The following is a 16,036-nucleotide window of genomic DNA, read 5'->3' as shown; positions in this document are numbered from 1 at the left end:
ATGGGATCTGAGGTGCAGAACAAACTGAGTCAGGTAATTTGTACCTGCACGTTTCTTTATTCTTTGGGATAAAAAGGAAGAAGGGGAAAAAACTTTTCAAGATTTCATGGTATGGGGGGAGGTATTTGGTTGCTCTACAGGAAAAGTCAGGTTTATACACTCCTGGGATATTATAGATGGGAGAAATGCCATGATTTCACATTATTTTTACAGACCTGACCTGACAGTGACTTATTCAAAGGACAAATTTGCCTGTAGCTCTGCAAAAATGGGTTACTCCAGGTGAACTATACATATACAATTCCTGTGGATACATCAGTAGAAGTGTCTGTTATACATTTACTGTATAATTCTTGTGGGTTCACAACAGATGTTGTCACCTAAGTTATATAAAATTCTACGAAGAGAAAAAAAAAATTCTACGAAGAGTTAGAGCACATTTAGAGTAAATTATAAACCAATATTTGTATAAAATGACAATTATGAAGTGTAATGGTAAATTTTTAATAATAATATCTGTATAAAAATTGCCATTTAATATTAAGTAAAAATGACAATAATCAAAGTCATCATTTTTTCTGATTTCAAGCATAAAAACACTAACTTTATGGTTTTATAGTATGGAACAATAAAACTATTACATAATGATATGTTATATGAGTAAATATAATGTTATATAAATATAAAAATAACTATATAAATTGTAGAAAAAATAATATTAATCATCGATTTCATTTACAACTAGGATTAAATAAAGAAACGCTTAAACTTCAACTAAGAAACAGTATGTTTTGTCAATTTAATATTGACCTTAAACTTATACATGGTCCTATCTGTCATTTCCTTATCTCTAAAATAGATAAATAACAGCAGCTACACTAGATATTAAAGACAGTCAAGAAAAGAAAAATAATGTTTAGTAGATAGAAAAAATATTTTATTAAAACTTTTACAAGTCTTTCATTTATACTGTTAATTATTATAGATTTTTTAGTATCTCATTTATTTCTTTATTAAGTAGTTTTGTTTATTTCCCTGACTTCCTTTATGCCCATGATTGAGTTGTTTTAATTTCTTATTAATATTGATATTAGAAAAGTAAATAAAGATGAATAGTTTTCAGATCCTGGTAGTTTGTTTGAAAAAGATAGAATCATCATTCATAATTTATTTCAAATAATTATGATTATTTGAATCATAATTCAGTATTTGGATTTTTTTGTAAATCAAAATACCCTTTTTCAAGTGATGAAAATAAAACTTGACAAATAGTATAATACCTGAGCTTCCTTCTCTAGATTTGATTTAGGAACTCAATTCTGTTTCTTCCAAGATATTAAATTCAGTTTAGTGTATTGGTGCCCAGAGTTTCCTCTTATCCCAATGACTTTTTAGTTTTCAAGTTTTATTTTAAATTACCTTTTATTTATCTCATAGGATTAAAAACAAAATGTTTTAGCTTTATATTGGTGAACATTACTTTGATCCTCCACATATTTGAAATTCTCCACTTCCAGCATTATTTATGAAATTTTTATTTTTAATATTCTTTGCAGTCATATTAATCCAGTTATCCAGGAGTCAATTTGAGTAATCCAAAGAATGAAGACCTGTATTCTCTATGTGAAAACAGCAACAAAAATATTCACAAAATTTTGTACATGAGTAGCATTGAAATGTTAATTATGATAATGCCGAAGTTAAAGGAAATAAAAAGCGATTAACTTTCCAATGAAACAGATGGAAAAGAGGAATGTGACTGAGTTTGTTCTCCTGGGCCTCACACAGAACCAAAACATGCAGAAAATTATATTTGTTGTGTTTTTAGTTATCTATGTAGTCTCTGTGATTGGAAATTTGCTCATTGTGGTCACCATCATATACCATCAATTGGTAAGGTCCCCTATGTACTTCTTCCTTGCCTATCTCTCCTTTATTGATGCATGCTATTCTTCTGTCAATAACCCTAAACTGATTTTTGATTCACTTCATGATAAAAAGACCATTCAATTCAATGGATGCATGACCCAAGTCTTTGGAGAACATTTCTTTGCAGGTGCTGAAATCATCCTGCTTACTGCAATGGCTTATGATCGCTATGTGGCCATCTGCAAGCCCCTGCACTATGTAACCATCATGAACCGAGCAGTATGTAACCTGCTAGTGGGGGTGTCATGGATGGGAGGGTTTCTTCATGGAATCATACAGATCCTGTTCATTATTGATTTACTTTTCTGTGGCCCTAATGTCATAGATCATTTTATGTGTGATCTTAACCCTTTGCTTGAACTGGTCTGCACTGATACCCACATTCTGGGGCTCTTTGTTGCTGCCAACAGTGGGTTTATCTGTCTTTTATTATTTCTCCTTCTTCTGGGCTCCTACACGGTTATCCTGTACTCATTAAGAAACCACAGTGCAGAAGGGAGACGCAAAGCTTTCTCCACTTGCATCTCCCACATCACAGTAGTTGTTTTATTCTTTGTGCCCTCCATATTTGTTTATTTGAGACCTGCAACTACTTTGCCTATTGATAAGGCAGTAGCTGTGTTCTACACAATGATAACTCCCATGTTAAACCCTTTAATCTATACCTTGAGAAATGCTCAAATGAAAGATGCTATTCTGGTATTGTTCAATAGGAAAATACATGCAGAAGATAAATAAATATATTTTGATTTAAATCAGAAAATTATTGACCGTAAATTTTATATAGAACATTTAAATCATGAAGAATAAAAGAGCTGTCATTTATGGGGTGGCCTTGAAAGAGAAGAAAAAAATACTCTAGAATGGAGAAACCTTACCCAGTCTAGGTTATAGTTGCACTGCTGCTAAAACACACATTTGGTGTTTCTAATGCCAATTCAGCACTAATGAATTATGTTATACAATCTGTGACTTTTGAAGCTGAATATTTACAATTGACCCTTTCTACCTAAACCCCATTAAAAATCTTTCATTGATATATTCTGGTTCTGTGATATTTTTCTTCCTTAAGTTCCCATTAATATAAAGTTTGATAACAGAAATGTTCATGTTCCATCCTCTCGGTCAAAGCTATCTTTCTCAAAATTTTTATCAAAAGTAGGTCATCCAATCTCTGCTGGGTTGAATAGTAGGATTTACATAACAAATGGAACTAGCATTCCTATTTCATGGATCCTTGAACTTTATACTTTGCCATCTTCTTCATGAGGGAGGTATCACCATTTCTAATTTACTCACTATAGACTTTCCTTTTTTAGTCATGTCAAAAGCAAATATATAAACCGAGACCTTATCATTACCTGATTAATGACATTAAATGAATTTTCTTGTTCTAGTGAGTCTACACTGTTTAAGCTGATTTGATATAGCTTGAAGTTTGTACCATTATGATCACTCATGTTCTAGGTAAATTTACAATCATTAAGCTCTTTGAAATGTAGTACACCTGAGTAACACTGTACTCAGATTATGGCTTGGATAAAAGTATAGTTATAGTTTCCAAAAAACCAGTAGGGTTATGGGAGTGATTTACATAAGATATTTTAAGTTTTTTGAATTATCTCTTTTTATTTTGAGATTATAATAACATCATCTAATATATGGCCTCAATATCACTGACTTCAACTTCTATTTTGAAAATAATAATTTTTTTCCCATACATTGAATTGTGTCATTAATAAAATAAGATTAGAACAATTTTAAAATATGATCATTGGAAATGTGAGAACACAACAAAGTAGTCAGGCATGATGGTGAATGCTTTTCATTCCAACACTCACTTGGTAGGCACAGGCAGGATCGACAAAGTGAGTGAGGCTGATCTCATCTACAAAGTTAATTCCAGGACTATACAGCTACACAGAGAAACTCTGTCTTAAACAAAACAAAATATGTAGAGACAGAAAACAACAATGTGTTCCCAGAAAAAAAATTAATTGATTTCACATAAGTTCTTCAACAGATAAATGGTATGCTCACAAGTGTACTTTTAGTTCTTATTTTGTGATGGTGGAGAACCTAGGGGGAGTCTTAAAAGTTCTAGCTGAAGCTTCCATTTAGGGTTCAATTAAAGATGCCAGGATGAGCTAAAGGGGGGCTACAAATCCGAGGGCAAAGATCTGAGGAGTAAAAATTCTACTCAAAACAGGAATTGTTTGTCTGTATGTGCTTACTATTTTCTCTTCAATTCATCATTTCTCATTGTTACATCTTGTTCTCTCTTGTTCTACACTGTTCTTAGATCTTAACCCTTCTACCTGTTACAAACATTCCCAGTCATATATACCCTTAAAACTTGCAATCCCCCAGCCCTAGCAGATTCCAGGACTGGAAATCTTTTGCCGCATAAAAGTCAGATAAGGGTTTCCACATAAACACACACACACAAAGAGAGAGGAAGAGGGAGGGGGAGGGAAGGAGAGAGAGGGGGGAGGGAGGGAGAAAGGTTCACAGGAGTTGCTAGTGCACATCTGGTGAGCTCCTAAATGGAGAAAGTTAAGAAAGGAATTAAAACATCAGGGAATTCTCAAAAGGAAGGTTAGTTAAGTAAACTCCATTTATAGGTGGTAGATAAAACTTAAAACGTTCATTTTCAGTAAAATTATGAATAGGGCACAGATTTCTTAAATCAGTGCTCTGCTTCTTTTCTCCCAGCAAGCACAGAGGCTGCCAAGAAACTAGCCAACCTACATAAACAGTCAGGCTGAAATCATGGCCCTTGATCCGATTAGCACATACACCAGAGGCTGCAGTTTCTACCAGACTATATCCCATAGTGAAGAAAAGACACAGGTCTCTAAATTATCAGTACCGGGGTATGCTGTTTTCAGCCATTGTGATCATGGGCATTGTGAGTCTGTGGCCGAGATCTCTTCTGCTGTCCTTGAGATGAAAATACAAACTGTAAATTTCCTGAACTAAAGTCATCAGTAAACTGAGGTGAAGGTGAGCTTAATGAGTTAAGAATCTTTAGAGTGAGGTAAAACCAGAGAGGCAGCTTGGACAGGCAATGTTCTATGCCTGGACCCTAAGCACTGTTATGCCTGCTGATAAAGATAATTGCAAGGAGTACGATCTCCGCATTTACCTAGGAGAGAAGAACAAGGTCTGACGATGGGAAACTGTTGTGAAATACGGAACTAATTCCCAAATATGTAACAGAAAGGAAGTCAGCTGCAACAAAATCTACAATAAAGGACAACCACTCATTCATGAAGTAATGACAACAAATTCCTTACCTCTTAGTTTAAAAACCTTTACCAAAGCCATTGGCTTTGATAAGTCAATCAAAAAAAGATGATTGAACAATTATTGTATGATGTTGTGGCTTGTAACAAGAACTGAGCTCAGGACCTTACCAATAATAACTATGTACTCTATCAGTGCATTCTAGAGCAGTCTAGTTGGTGTCTAGAAGAACAGGTCTTTCATTTGTGCAACACATCCACAAAACTCTGAAACATTTGTGTTGAGCTAGTTAAAACTTAATTTCTTTCTGAATAACAAGATTTAAAAAAATGTTTGTGTTTCACACCTGTACATGACAATTCTCATTTCAGTGTAACTCAGACGATTGATGAGGGGATTAGGCATGGGGACAATCATCTGTAAAACACAGGCATGACCTTATCCTTGATCTCACGTCCTACAGGTAACATGTAGGTATAAATTTCAGGCACTTAAAGTAGAACTATCACTATTATGTCAGAACTATAGGATGAGAGGGTTTTGTATAATCATCTTGTGCTCAGATTATACAAAAATGAAAATATATCCACATATACATCTCCCCTGTGGTTCTGATGCTCATTAGAGACTTGGCTACAGCAAAGAAAGCTTTTCCTATAAGGGATACATGACTCAGCTCTTCATTGCTCACTTGCTGTCAGATGTGGAAATCTTCATTGTCAAAGTCATGCACTACATGGTCATCATAAATGAAAAGTGATGTGGCGATGATTTCATTTCTATACTTTATCTTCCATCAGGTTTGGGATATATGATTTTGCACTGATTTTTTTTTTTTTTTTTTTTTTTTTTTTTGGTTTTTCAAGACAGGGTTTCTCTGTGGCTTTTGGAGTCTGCCCTGGAACTAGCTCTTGTAGACCAGGCTGACCTCAAACTCACTGAGATCCACCTGCCTCTGCCTCCCGAGTGCTGGCATTAAAGGTGTGCGTCACCACCACCTGCACTGAAGTTCTTTTTTTTTTTTTAATATTTATTTATTATGTATACAATATTCTGTCTGTGTATATGCCTACAGGCCAGAAGAGGGCACCAGACCCCATTACAGATGGTTGTGAGCCACCATGTGGTTGCTGGGAATTGAACTCAGGACCTTTGGAAGAGCAGGAAGTGCTCTTAACCTCTGAGCCATCTCTCCAGCCCCGCACTGAAGTTCTTAATCCATATTTTTTTACTGTGTTTTATGCTCGGTTATAGGTATAGGATGTTTTCATATTTTTTGCATATAACTACCCAGTTTGATCAGCACCATTTTAAAAGATATATTTTCTACAGTATAACTTTTGAAACTCATTTAAAAAATAATGTAACATTTGGTTTATGAAATAATGTCATCATCTTCAATTCTAACAATGTATGTTTTATGCAAATATTGTTGCTGTTTTGGTTATTATAGCTCTGTAACACAGTTTTAAATATGTGATTGTGATGTCTTCAGTGTTTCATTTATTATGCAGGATTATTTCAGCTGTTCTGTTTTCTTTTATTGTTTTTTCTATTTTTGCAAGTGTTTCTATGTGAATTTGAACATTTTTCTTTCTTTTTTGTGAAGACTTGTGCTAGATGTTGATGTTCATTTCATTGAATTTATAGAAGTTTCTTTTTGTTGTTATTCAATCTAAGACTTCAAATACTATACAAAGCATGTGTCAAAAGAGCAGATATCCATTTCTTGTTCCTGATTTTAGTGGAAACACTTACTGGTTTTCTCTACTTAGTTTGATATTGGCTGTTATCTCACCTGCTTCCATGCTGTTGGGGTCTGCCCCAGAGCAGTAGAGTTCCACCACAGGTGGAGGCAGGGTTCAGCTGCTTTCCTGGTGCTGGGATGAGAGGGGAGAGGCACAGAATGTGCCCTGAGGTTTAGTTAGGGTCTAAATTTTGGAACAGTCAACCTGAGAGGTCAGTCACTCATCTGTTTTTTCAACTGATGTGTTTAAGTGTGCATCCATGTAGTCTTTTGGGGTTACTGGGAAAGGCTGTGCTTAGGCATGATGTCAAAGTGCTTGGGTCCACTAGGGATGAAAGGGAGAGAAAGAAATTAAATCATTGCTCAGTATAATTGAAGTTTTGTGTTGTCACCACTAGTGTTGAGACTATACAAATGTTGCACAGCAAGCTTGGGGTTTTGTGGGAGAAAAGGGGTGAAAGATTCCATCCTCAAATCAGTTTCCCTGCTCAAAGGAGTAGATACCAACAGAGGGAAGCTTCCTGGATCCTAACAGTCAACAGGTTTTATAGATGAAGTCAGGCCCAGAGCTTTCCAGTTCAGCAGAGCCTTTAGGTCATTAACCCTACACTTAAAGCTATATATTTTTTTCTTATTTGTAGTGCTATGTTTTAATTTCATACTTTTTAGTAATTTTTAAAATTTCCTTCTAGAGTTCTTCATTACCCTAGTCATTATTCAGTAATGAGTTGCTTAATTTCTATGAGCTTATGTATTTATTGGAGATTGCTTTGCTATCAGTTTTAAATTTTATTACTTTGCAGTTATGTAGGATAAAAGGAGTGATTTCAGTCTTTTTGAATTTGCACAAATTTTTTTTGTGTCCTATCTTAGGAATTTTCAATCCTGTGTGTGCTGATAAGAGAACACGCTTTCTTTTGTTTTGGGTTAGAATATTCTACAGACATATTATAAGTCATTTGATATATATTGTCAATTAGTTCTCTTGTTTTTCTGTTTAATTTTTGTTCAAATGACTTGCCCTGATTAATATAGAAAGTTGAGTTTTGAAATCAACTATTGTTACTGGATTGATGTTAATATGTATTGTTAAATTTAGTAGTACAAATCTTTTATGAAATTAGATACAGTAGAATTTGGTGCATGTATGTTTAGGATACTAATGCCTTCTTCTTTAACTGTTTCTTTGATCAAAGTGAAGTATCCCTCTTTGTCTCTTTTGATTAGCTTTAGTTTCAAGTCCATTTTGTCAGATATATGCATTACATTCCTTAATGATTAACCATGAGTTACCAAAAATACATGGAGTCACATTAAGGAAAGAAATATAAGCACTTCCCCCAGAGTCTTTTAATCAAGAATGAATCCAGACTTGGATACTCTATGTCATGCTTCTTGTGTTTTCTGTCCTCTGTCTGTTGTATACTTCTGAATCTGTGCCTGCCTGAAGGTTGTATGTGATTCTGTGAAGTTCTGACATGTTTGTTTCTGCCTGTGACTGTGTATCTCTTTGTTCTGATGTTTGTTTGAGAGTATGAATGGTGCTTATCTCTCTGTGTGTGACTGGAAATGCATCTGGGTCTCTGTCCTTAGAAAAATTGCTACACAATGTTTATTGAACAGCACAGAAAGCATCACATACAGGAAGGAATGGGCTACTTTACAAAATTCTTTTTTTTAAATTTATTAAAAATTTTTTAATTAAAAATTTCCACCTCCTCCCCGCCTCCCTTTTCCCTCCCCCTCCCCACACTACCCATGCCCCCCCCCTCCAGTTCAAAGAACAGTCAGGATTCCCTGCCCTGTGGGCAGTCCAAGGTCCTCCCCACTTCATCCCGGTCTAGGAAGGTGAGCATCCAAACCGGCTAGGCTCCCACAAATCCAGTACATGCAGTAGGGTCAAAACTCAATGCCATTGTCCATGGCTTCTCAGCAGCCCTCATTGTGCACCATATTCAGTGGTTCTTCAGATCGTATAAATCTTTCACCTTTACAAAATTCTTAACCAAGTTTTACAAGGTATTAAATGACTGAATCAAATTGATTCCGATTGATCTAGACAAGAAACAACACTCTTTATCAAAGAACATCCATGAATAGTCATTTTCAAACTTTATGACAGATTTTAGGATGTTGATTTAAACTTTTGTATTTGCTGCTTTCAGCAAATGAAACATACATTGTCTAGGTCAGAGGCATAGAAGCATAAACAATTTAAGATTTTAACTATGTATTAGCTTATGTTGTAATAGTTGATTACATGGGAAATCTAGAATAGCAGCAGTCATAAATGTTAAGAAAGTTCAAGATAGATTATTTATTTTGGCTATGATGTTCAGTAAAATTTCTAGTGTCTTAGAATTTTCAGAATGTTTCCAAAGTCACATATTTGATAGTAATACCAAATACTTTTCAAAAATAAAGATTTTACTTTGGTTTTGTTTCCTAGAGACTTAGGATAAAAAAGATGTAGTATAAATTTGATGGTTTGGTTTGCTGGGGACAAGACACTAACCAGAACAGAGAGGAACATTGTATCATTACCTGGTTGTTAAGTTTGAGAGACATCCATGAGGCTGAATTCACAATGGAGTAGAGTAATGCAGAGGAGAGATCTCTTTTAGCTTTTTGGGCAGTATTACTTCCTGCGTGTAAGCTAATGACTACTCAATGTCCCCTGTTTCCTAAGAAGCCTCCTTAGGGCATTTTTAACCTCTGCATTTCTCAAGGTGTATATCAAAGGATTTAACATTGGCTCAATGACAGTGAAGGACACAGCCATTATCTTGTCTACTGGGTAAGTGACCACAGGTCTGACATACAAGAAAATACAAGGCACAAAGAAGAGTACAACCACTGTGAAGTGGGAAGTACATGTTGAGATGGCTTTACGCCTTCCTTCAGAGATAGAGGACTTTAGGGAGCAGAGGATGATCACATAGGAAGCAGTAAGAATAAGGAAAATAGCCATACACATCACTCCACTGTTGAGAATGACTAAGAGACCTAGAATATAGGTGTCCATGCAGGCCAGTTTTAACAGTGGAAATAAATCACACATAAAGTGATCTATGATATTCGGGCCACAGAAAGGTATTTGATACATGAAGAGAAGCTGAATGGTTGCGTGTGCACATCCACCAATCCAAGTACCTCCTACCATAAGGCAACATACTCTGGGACTCATGATTGTCATATAATGCAGAGGTTTACAGATGGCCACATAGCAGTCATAGGCCATCACAATGAGAAGAATTATCACCACACTACCAAAGAAGTGGTCCACAAAGAGCTGAGTCATGCAACCTTCCAATGAAATGGAAATGTTCTCAGAGAAAGAGTCCACAATTAACTTGGGGGTAATGATAGAAGAGTAAGTGACCTCCATGAGGGATAGCGACTTAAGGAAGAAATACATGGGAGACCTCAGACCAGGACTTCTCGTTATTGTTACCACAATCAATATGTTTCCTAACATTATAGCTACATACATGAGTAGGAACAAAACTGATAATATTTTTCTTAATTCTAGATTCTTTGTAACTCCCAAAAGAATAAATTCAGTCACATTGTTCAGCTTCTCCATTGATGTGAGTTGATAAAATCATGGAATTCTAAACTCGAGAATCTGCAAGAGACATTTTTTTTATCAGTAATTATTGTTTTGTTGGGCAGTTTGGGGCACGGTCTAATACTATCTTTATCATTCTTTTCTCCGTCTTGTACTACAAAAAAAAAAAACAGGCATTAACAATAAAAGCTTTATGACAATTTCAACTCTACTGGTCTAGGACCATCTAAGCTTTACACTCATGCTTGGACTCGAACTCTTGTTATTATTCTACTGTATACATATTCTTAAGATATTTACAAGGTTAATACTCTAGGACAAGCTTTGACCAACTTATGATTACCAGTTTCAAGTTTTTTTTTCGTTAATTTTGCCATTCTATTTCCAGTCTCTTATACCATCCTTTTATTTTTTTTTACAAACAACAAAAAGAAAATCTACTTAATATGCAAGACCTATTTAACCTATTTAGTGTTTGCATTTTTAAACTTGAAGTTAGGATGCTGAATTATATTTATTCATTAAATAATCAAAACACTTGGAAAATATAATAATTTTAATTTGTTCATTTCTTGTCAACACTGTTGACATTTTTAGAATGTCCTAGCTGAAGAACTATATGCAAAACTCTTCACTTGCATGACTCTTCAAATTGTATGTCATCTAAAATTGAATCATTAATATTACTAATATACATTGCTGATATCCACTGAGTCTCTACTATGTCTCATAAACAGGAATCACTTTTGAGATTAGCATATAAGTCTAAAGAAGTGAAAGAAAACCTAAATTTCACATTGCCAGTAACACTGAAGCCAAATTCAAATCAAGGTTTTGTTACTTTTAAATTAACACTAATAAAATATGTATTGTGGACCTTATGATAATATCAAATAGACAACATCAATAAGTTATTGTGCTTCTTTATATTCTTTCACTTTAAAAACTATCTAGCATAATAGATTCAATTATCAGCTAATAATTGGAGAGACAAATTCAGTAATAGCCATATATCAAACTCCAAAATATAATTCTGTACATATAATTATTTTCTGAGTTATCATGCAGTCTCATCATTTTCTGGATAAGTTTTTAAGAAATTGTACCCAATACTCCCACAATTGAAATAACATCATTATATAATGAGCCAGTGTCAGTTGGATGATATTAATAATATATCATTAAAGATATGGTAACTCCATTGGTACTCCTCTATCATAACTAACTTTTTTGCCTCTTTGTGAAGTGATATTTCCAGATAAAGATAAGAATAAAATAAAAATAGCAAAAATAAAAGCAAGATTATTCTAAATAATAATGAAAGTATTAATTAAAAATCTTTTGTCTGCACATAATTATATTTAAAGAAGAGTTTAAGCTGATTTATCAATTATCAGATTTATGTTTTATATTACATGATAGTACTATTACTAGATCTCCTTACTCGAGAATGAGGAAACTAAACCTTAGAAGCCTAAACATATCATCAGAGAAACATGGGAATTATGAATTAAGCTGTCTCAGCTTTCTTTCTCTCTCTCTTTCTTTCTTTCTTTCTTTCTTTCTTTCTTTCTTTCATTTGTTCTTTCCTTCTTTCTTCAACAGGGTTTAGGGTTTCTCTGTATAGCATTTGTGCTTGTCCTGGTACTAGCTCTTGTAGACCAGACTGGTCTCGAACACACAGATCCATTTGCTTCTGCCTTCTGCGTGCTGGGATTAAAGGCATGCACCATCAGTCCCCATCTAGGCTATCTCAGTTTGAAGTGATATCTCTTCATCATTACACTAAACTTTTAAAGAACAGCACTCAGATCTCTGCACTCTAAATAATTTCCTGACAGAGAAGGTCAGTAGAATAAAAGTATTTTTTCAGTAAGTAGTAACTCTATGATATGTAGACAATACAAAACATTTGTCATTTGACTTAAATATGTATGAGAGAGCTTTACTCTAAAGTCTCTGCTTCTTTGTAAACCTAAGATACAGACTAATCCCAATTTCCCATATCTTTCTTACAAGAATTACAAACATTTTTGTTAGGCTCCTTTTTTGTTATTTTGTTTAAATGTTTTTGAAACTAAAATATAATTACATTATTGCATCCCTTTTATTTCCTCCTTAATGCTACCATTTAGCTCCTTAACATTAAGTCTTATTTTCTTTAATTGCTGTTACACACACACACACACACACACACACACAAATACACACACATAAATCCAGTCTTTTCAGTCCATGTAATGTTTCTTATATGTACATGACTTCAGTGCTGACACTTGACATTGGTTATCTTACTTTTATTCTTAATGAAGTTGATGGAGCACATTCTTATATATTAAAGCTGAATTTTATTTTTGACTCTGACTTGTAAAATATGTTGATAATTTGATTCTGCTCTGGGTCTCAGAATGTTTGTCATGAAATGTTAAATAGCTAAGAGTTTGAAGGAGTCATCTAAAGCTTTAATTTTCACAGCAATTTCTATGTAGTGCTTGTGTTCTACGCAATCACACTGTCTAACATATATAGAAACCCCATGCATTAGGTAATATTCACAACACTGCCTTTTTGGAAAGAATAAATAATTAGTGAACTTACTATGATTTTGTTTTTATTATTACACATCTCCCTACCCTGACATAATCAATTTTTCCCTGTAGATAAATTTTCTGTTTTGGTGTTCTCTCCCTCCATTGAAATCTAGCATATCTCTTTATAAAGGAACAAACAGTTCAGTTAATTGATTCCTCTATTAGAGTAAAGAGACTTAGTTTTCTTTTGTTCTGAGGTCAATTACTGATAACTGGAATAGTTGGACATGGTGTTGCACAAAGATAAACTTTGCTCTAGAAAACCTGACTTTTGTGATAAAGTTGGTTTACAGATTGAGATGGAGGTAAGCTTGAGATACAGAATGAATCTTAATCTTAAAAAGCAACCAAGAAACAACCAAAAAAACAGGCTGCATGAGATAAGAACTATGGTTATCTTAATATCAAACTCAGTAAAAAAAAAAATGTTTGGATATCTTGTAAAACTGGTGAAAATCCTTTGAGGGGGCACATTATCAACTTAACCAAAGGAACAAATTACTCTTCACCATGACTCTTCGAATTATGTCCTACCTTGTAGAATGTTCATATTATGAATAAAGTTACAGGTTAGTGAATCATTACCCATCATTTTTTTCTTTCCTCTTATCTTCTGCTGCCTCTGTTTATCCCCTTTTATAAGTCATCCTCTCCATAATCACTTACCTGGTACCCTCCTCGTCATGTCATCCACGGAATTTGTTACATGAACTTGCAAAGGTGGCAGCTATGTAGCACAGCAATAATATTATTTGGTCTCCAGTTTTTCTAATTTCATGTTCAGTTTATCATCTAAAGAACTGCTAAGGATGACTCATTATCTTTCCATCACTTTCAATTCTGTGATATTTGTACACTAACAGCTTAATTAAACTCAATTTATTCTTTAAAATCAACACCATTCTCGGGAAACTGCATTGAACCCTGAGGACTCAGCAAGTCTGGTGTCAGGCTTGACTCTAATACTGAAAGAAGTCTCAACAGGGTGTGGCCACTGTATACATCTTTAAATACAGAACTTAACACTTTCATCTCTACCGTTACATCTAATACACATGATGTGACGAAGCATCAGAGCTGAATCTTACCTTGGTTACCAATTCTGTGTTGAGCCACTGTTATCAGATCTCTATTATTTGATGATTTTCATAACTTCCCCGAGTACACTAAAAAACAAAATAAAACAAAAACACTCGAAATCATTATTAGATCAGAACTCTTCACTCTGAGGTGATTATGCACACAAATATAAAAAAGAAGTGATTTATTTACACATTAAAATACAATTATGAGTTTGTTGAGTGAGTTAATTATTGCAAAAATATCAAATAGCATCTTAGATTAATAGTAACATCAATAAGACTCAGGTAAATGTTAACATTTCCTCAGTTTCATTTCTATGTTACCTCTGTGACCTCAAAAAAAAGTTTCCTGATAATCCCAGTGGGAAAATATAAAAACTGTAAATATTGAACGCATAAATGTCTAAGTCGACATCAAGACGACCAACAATCTGGTCCTAGCAGTGATGTTCTCACATGAGACAAATCTTTCCAGGAATGTGTTGTAAATCAGAACAGCAACAAACAACTGATAATGCATTGGAAATTTTCTTGATAGGAACAGAGTTCCCAAAAAATTAAGGGTAAAGATTACACAAAGGTACACTGTAGGTTCTTTGACATAGATAGTAAAACAACCTACATTTTCATTAAATAGGAACAATTCCCTAGAACAACAGTCACCTGAGCTTGTCAAAAACCCATCCATGGTAACCTGCCTAACATTTGGTGGTATTTTGAGCTTATCTTTGTAAACAACATTTAAACAATATTTTAGAATAACCACATTTGCCATGCCCTCTCTTGGGTAGTGGTCTCAGGGGAAAGAAGTCAGACAGTAAGGTGGGATCGGCAGAGATTTCCAAGATGAGAATGATTGCATCATTCCAACTGCATCCCTTTCTGACTGTATCTCCATTGACTCAGGATCTAATGACTTTACCGTAAATTCTCTCCATCCACTCTGAGATCAGGGTTTTCCCAGGGGTAGAAGCACACTAGATGAAGACCAGCCGAGACTGTATGAGTAAAGATCAAGCAAACAATACAAACACAATAAAGAGATCATAGGATGACCCATTTGGTTGCTAGCTCCAAACATAAACAGTCTTTCAGGAATTGAACAGCCTTACAATGATGCATCTTCCTAAAATCAGATAAATGAAAGCAAATCCTACGTATACTGCTCATTTAGCAAGTGCCCTGGAACAAGATTTACTCTCACACCTGCAATCTCTTTATTTTTTAGACTATTGTTGAAATTGTACTCACTAACATTTAACTCTAGGCTAACTGAATGTATATATTTAATATTAGCTAAGGTAACATATATATATAACCTTAGCTAGTATTAAAGACTAAATTCTTTCTCATACTAAAAGAAATAATGTTCTACAGTGTTTTCAATTAGAAAGATTTAGAGCAACTTCCAGACACAAATACTCAAACACATGTGAAGTCAGACACTGTAACAGCTTGCATGAGATCGACACAGGTTTAAACCAGACAAAAATCCCAGCACTCAGAGGGGGAAGTGAACACAAAATTACACACCTAACCAAGAAGTAATTTGAAATTCATACCTACTGGAAAGGAAAAATCAGTTTCTCCAATAGAGTGTATCCACTATACTGCACCACTATACTGCATAGTAGACCCCATGATCAGGAATGGTTGAACCAAGGCAAAATGAGTTTTTTTTTTTTTTTTTTTTTTTTGTGTGTGTGTGTGTGTGTGTGTGTGTGTTTGGGGTTTGTTTTGGTAATCTTTTTCTTACTAGATTTCTTGTTTTTCCAGTTTGTAATCCATATTACTGATTACCCTACCATAGCTCACACAGTGGAATACCTTGCAACAAGACCAACATATATTTTTCATTTAGTGTTTA

The 16,036-nt window shown here is 34.4% G+C and overlaps 2 protein-coding genes across 2 annotated transcripts; one reads left to right on the top strand and one right to left on the bottom strand.

Moving 5' to 3' along the window:
- On the top strand, positions 1-2,667 carry LOC130869343 (olfactory receptor 4C46-like). Its single transcript, XM_057761343.1, has 2 exons — positions 1-12; positions 1,750-2,667. The coding sequence occupies exons 1-2, from the start codon at positions 1-3 to the stop codon at positions 2,665-2,667; spliced, it is 930 nt and encodes a 309-aa protein (XP_057617326.1).
- Positions 2,668-9,581: 6,914 nt separating this feature from the next.
- On the bottom strand, positions 9,582-10,511 carry LOC130863424 (olfactory receptor 4C6-like). The gene has a single exon (XM_057753367.1). The coding sequence runs from the start codon at positions 10,509-10,511 to the stop codon at positions 9,582-9,584; it is 930 nt and encodes a 309-aa protein (XP_057609350.1).
- Between the last annotated feature and the right edge of the window lie 5,525 nt (positions 10,512-16,036).

Source organism: Chionomys nivalis, chromosome 2, assembly GCF_950005125.1.
Source record: "Chionomys nivalis chromosome 2, mChiNiv1.1, whole genome shotgun sequence".
Lineage (NCBI taxonomy): Eukaryota > Metazoa > Chordata > Mammalia > Rodentia > Cricetidae > Chionomys > Chionomys nivalis.
Note: the sequence above shows the minus strand (reverse complement) of the source record. Positions and strands in the feature narration are given on the sequence as shown.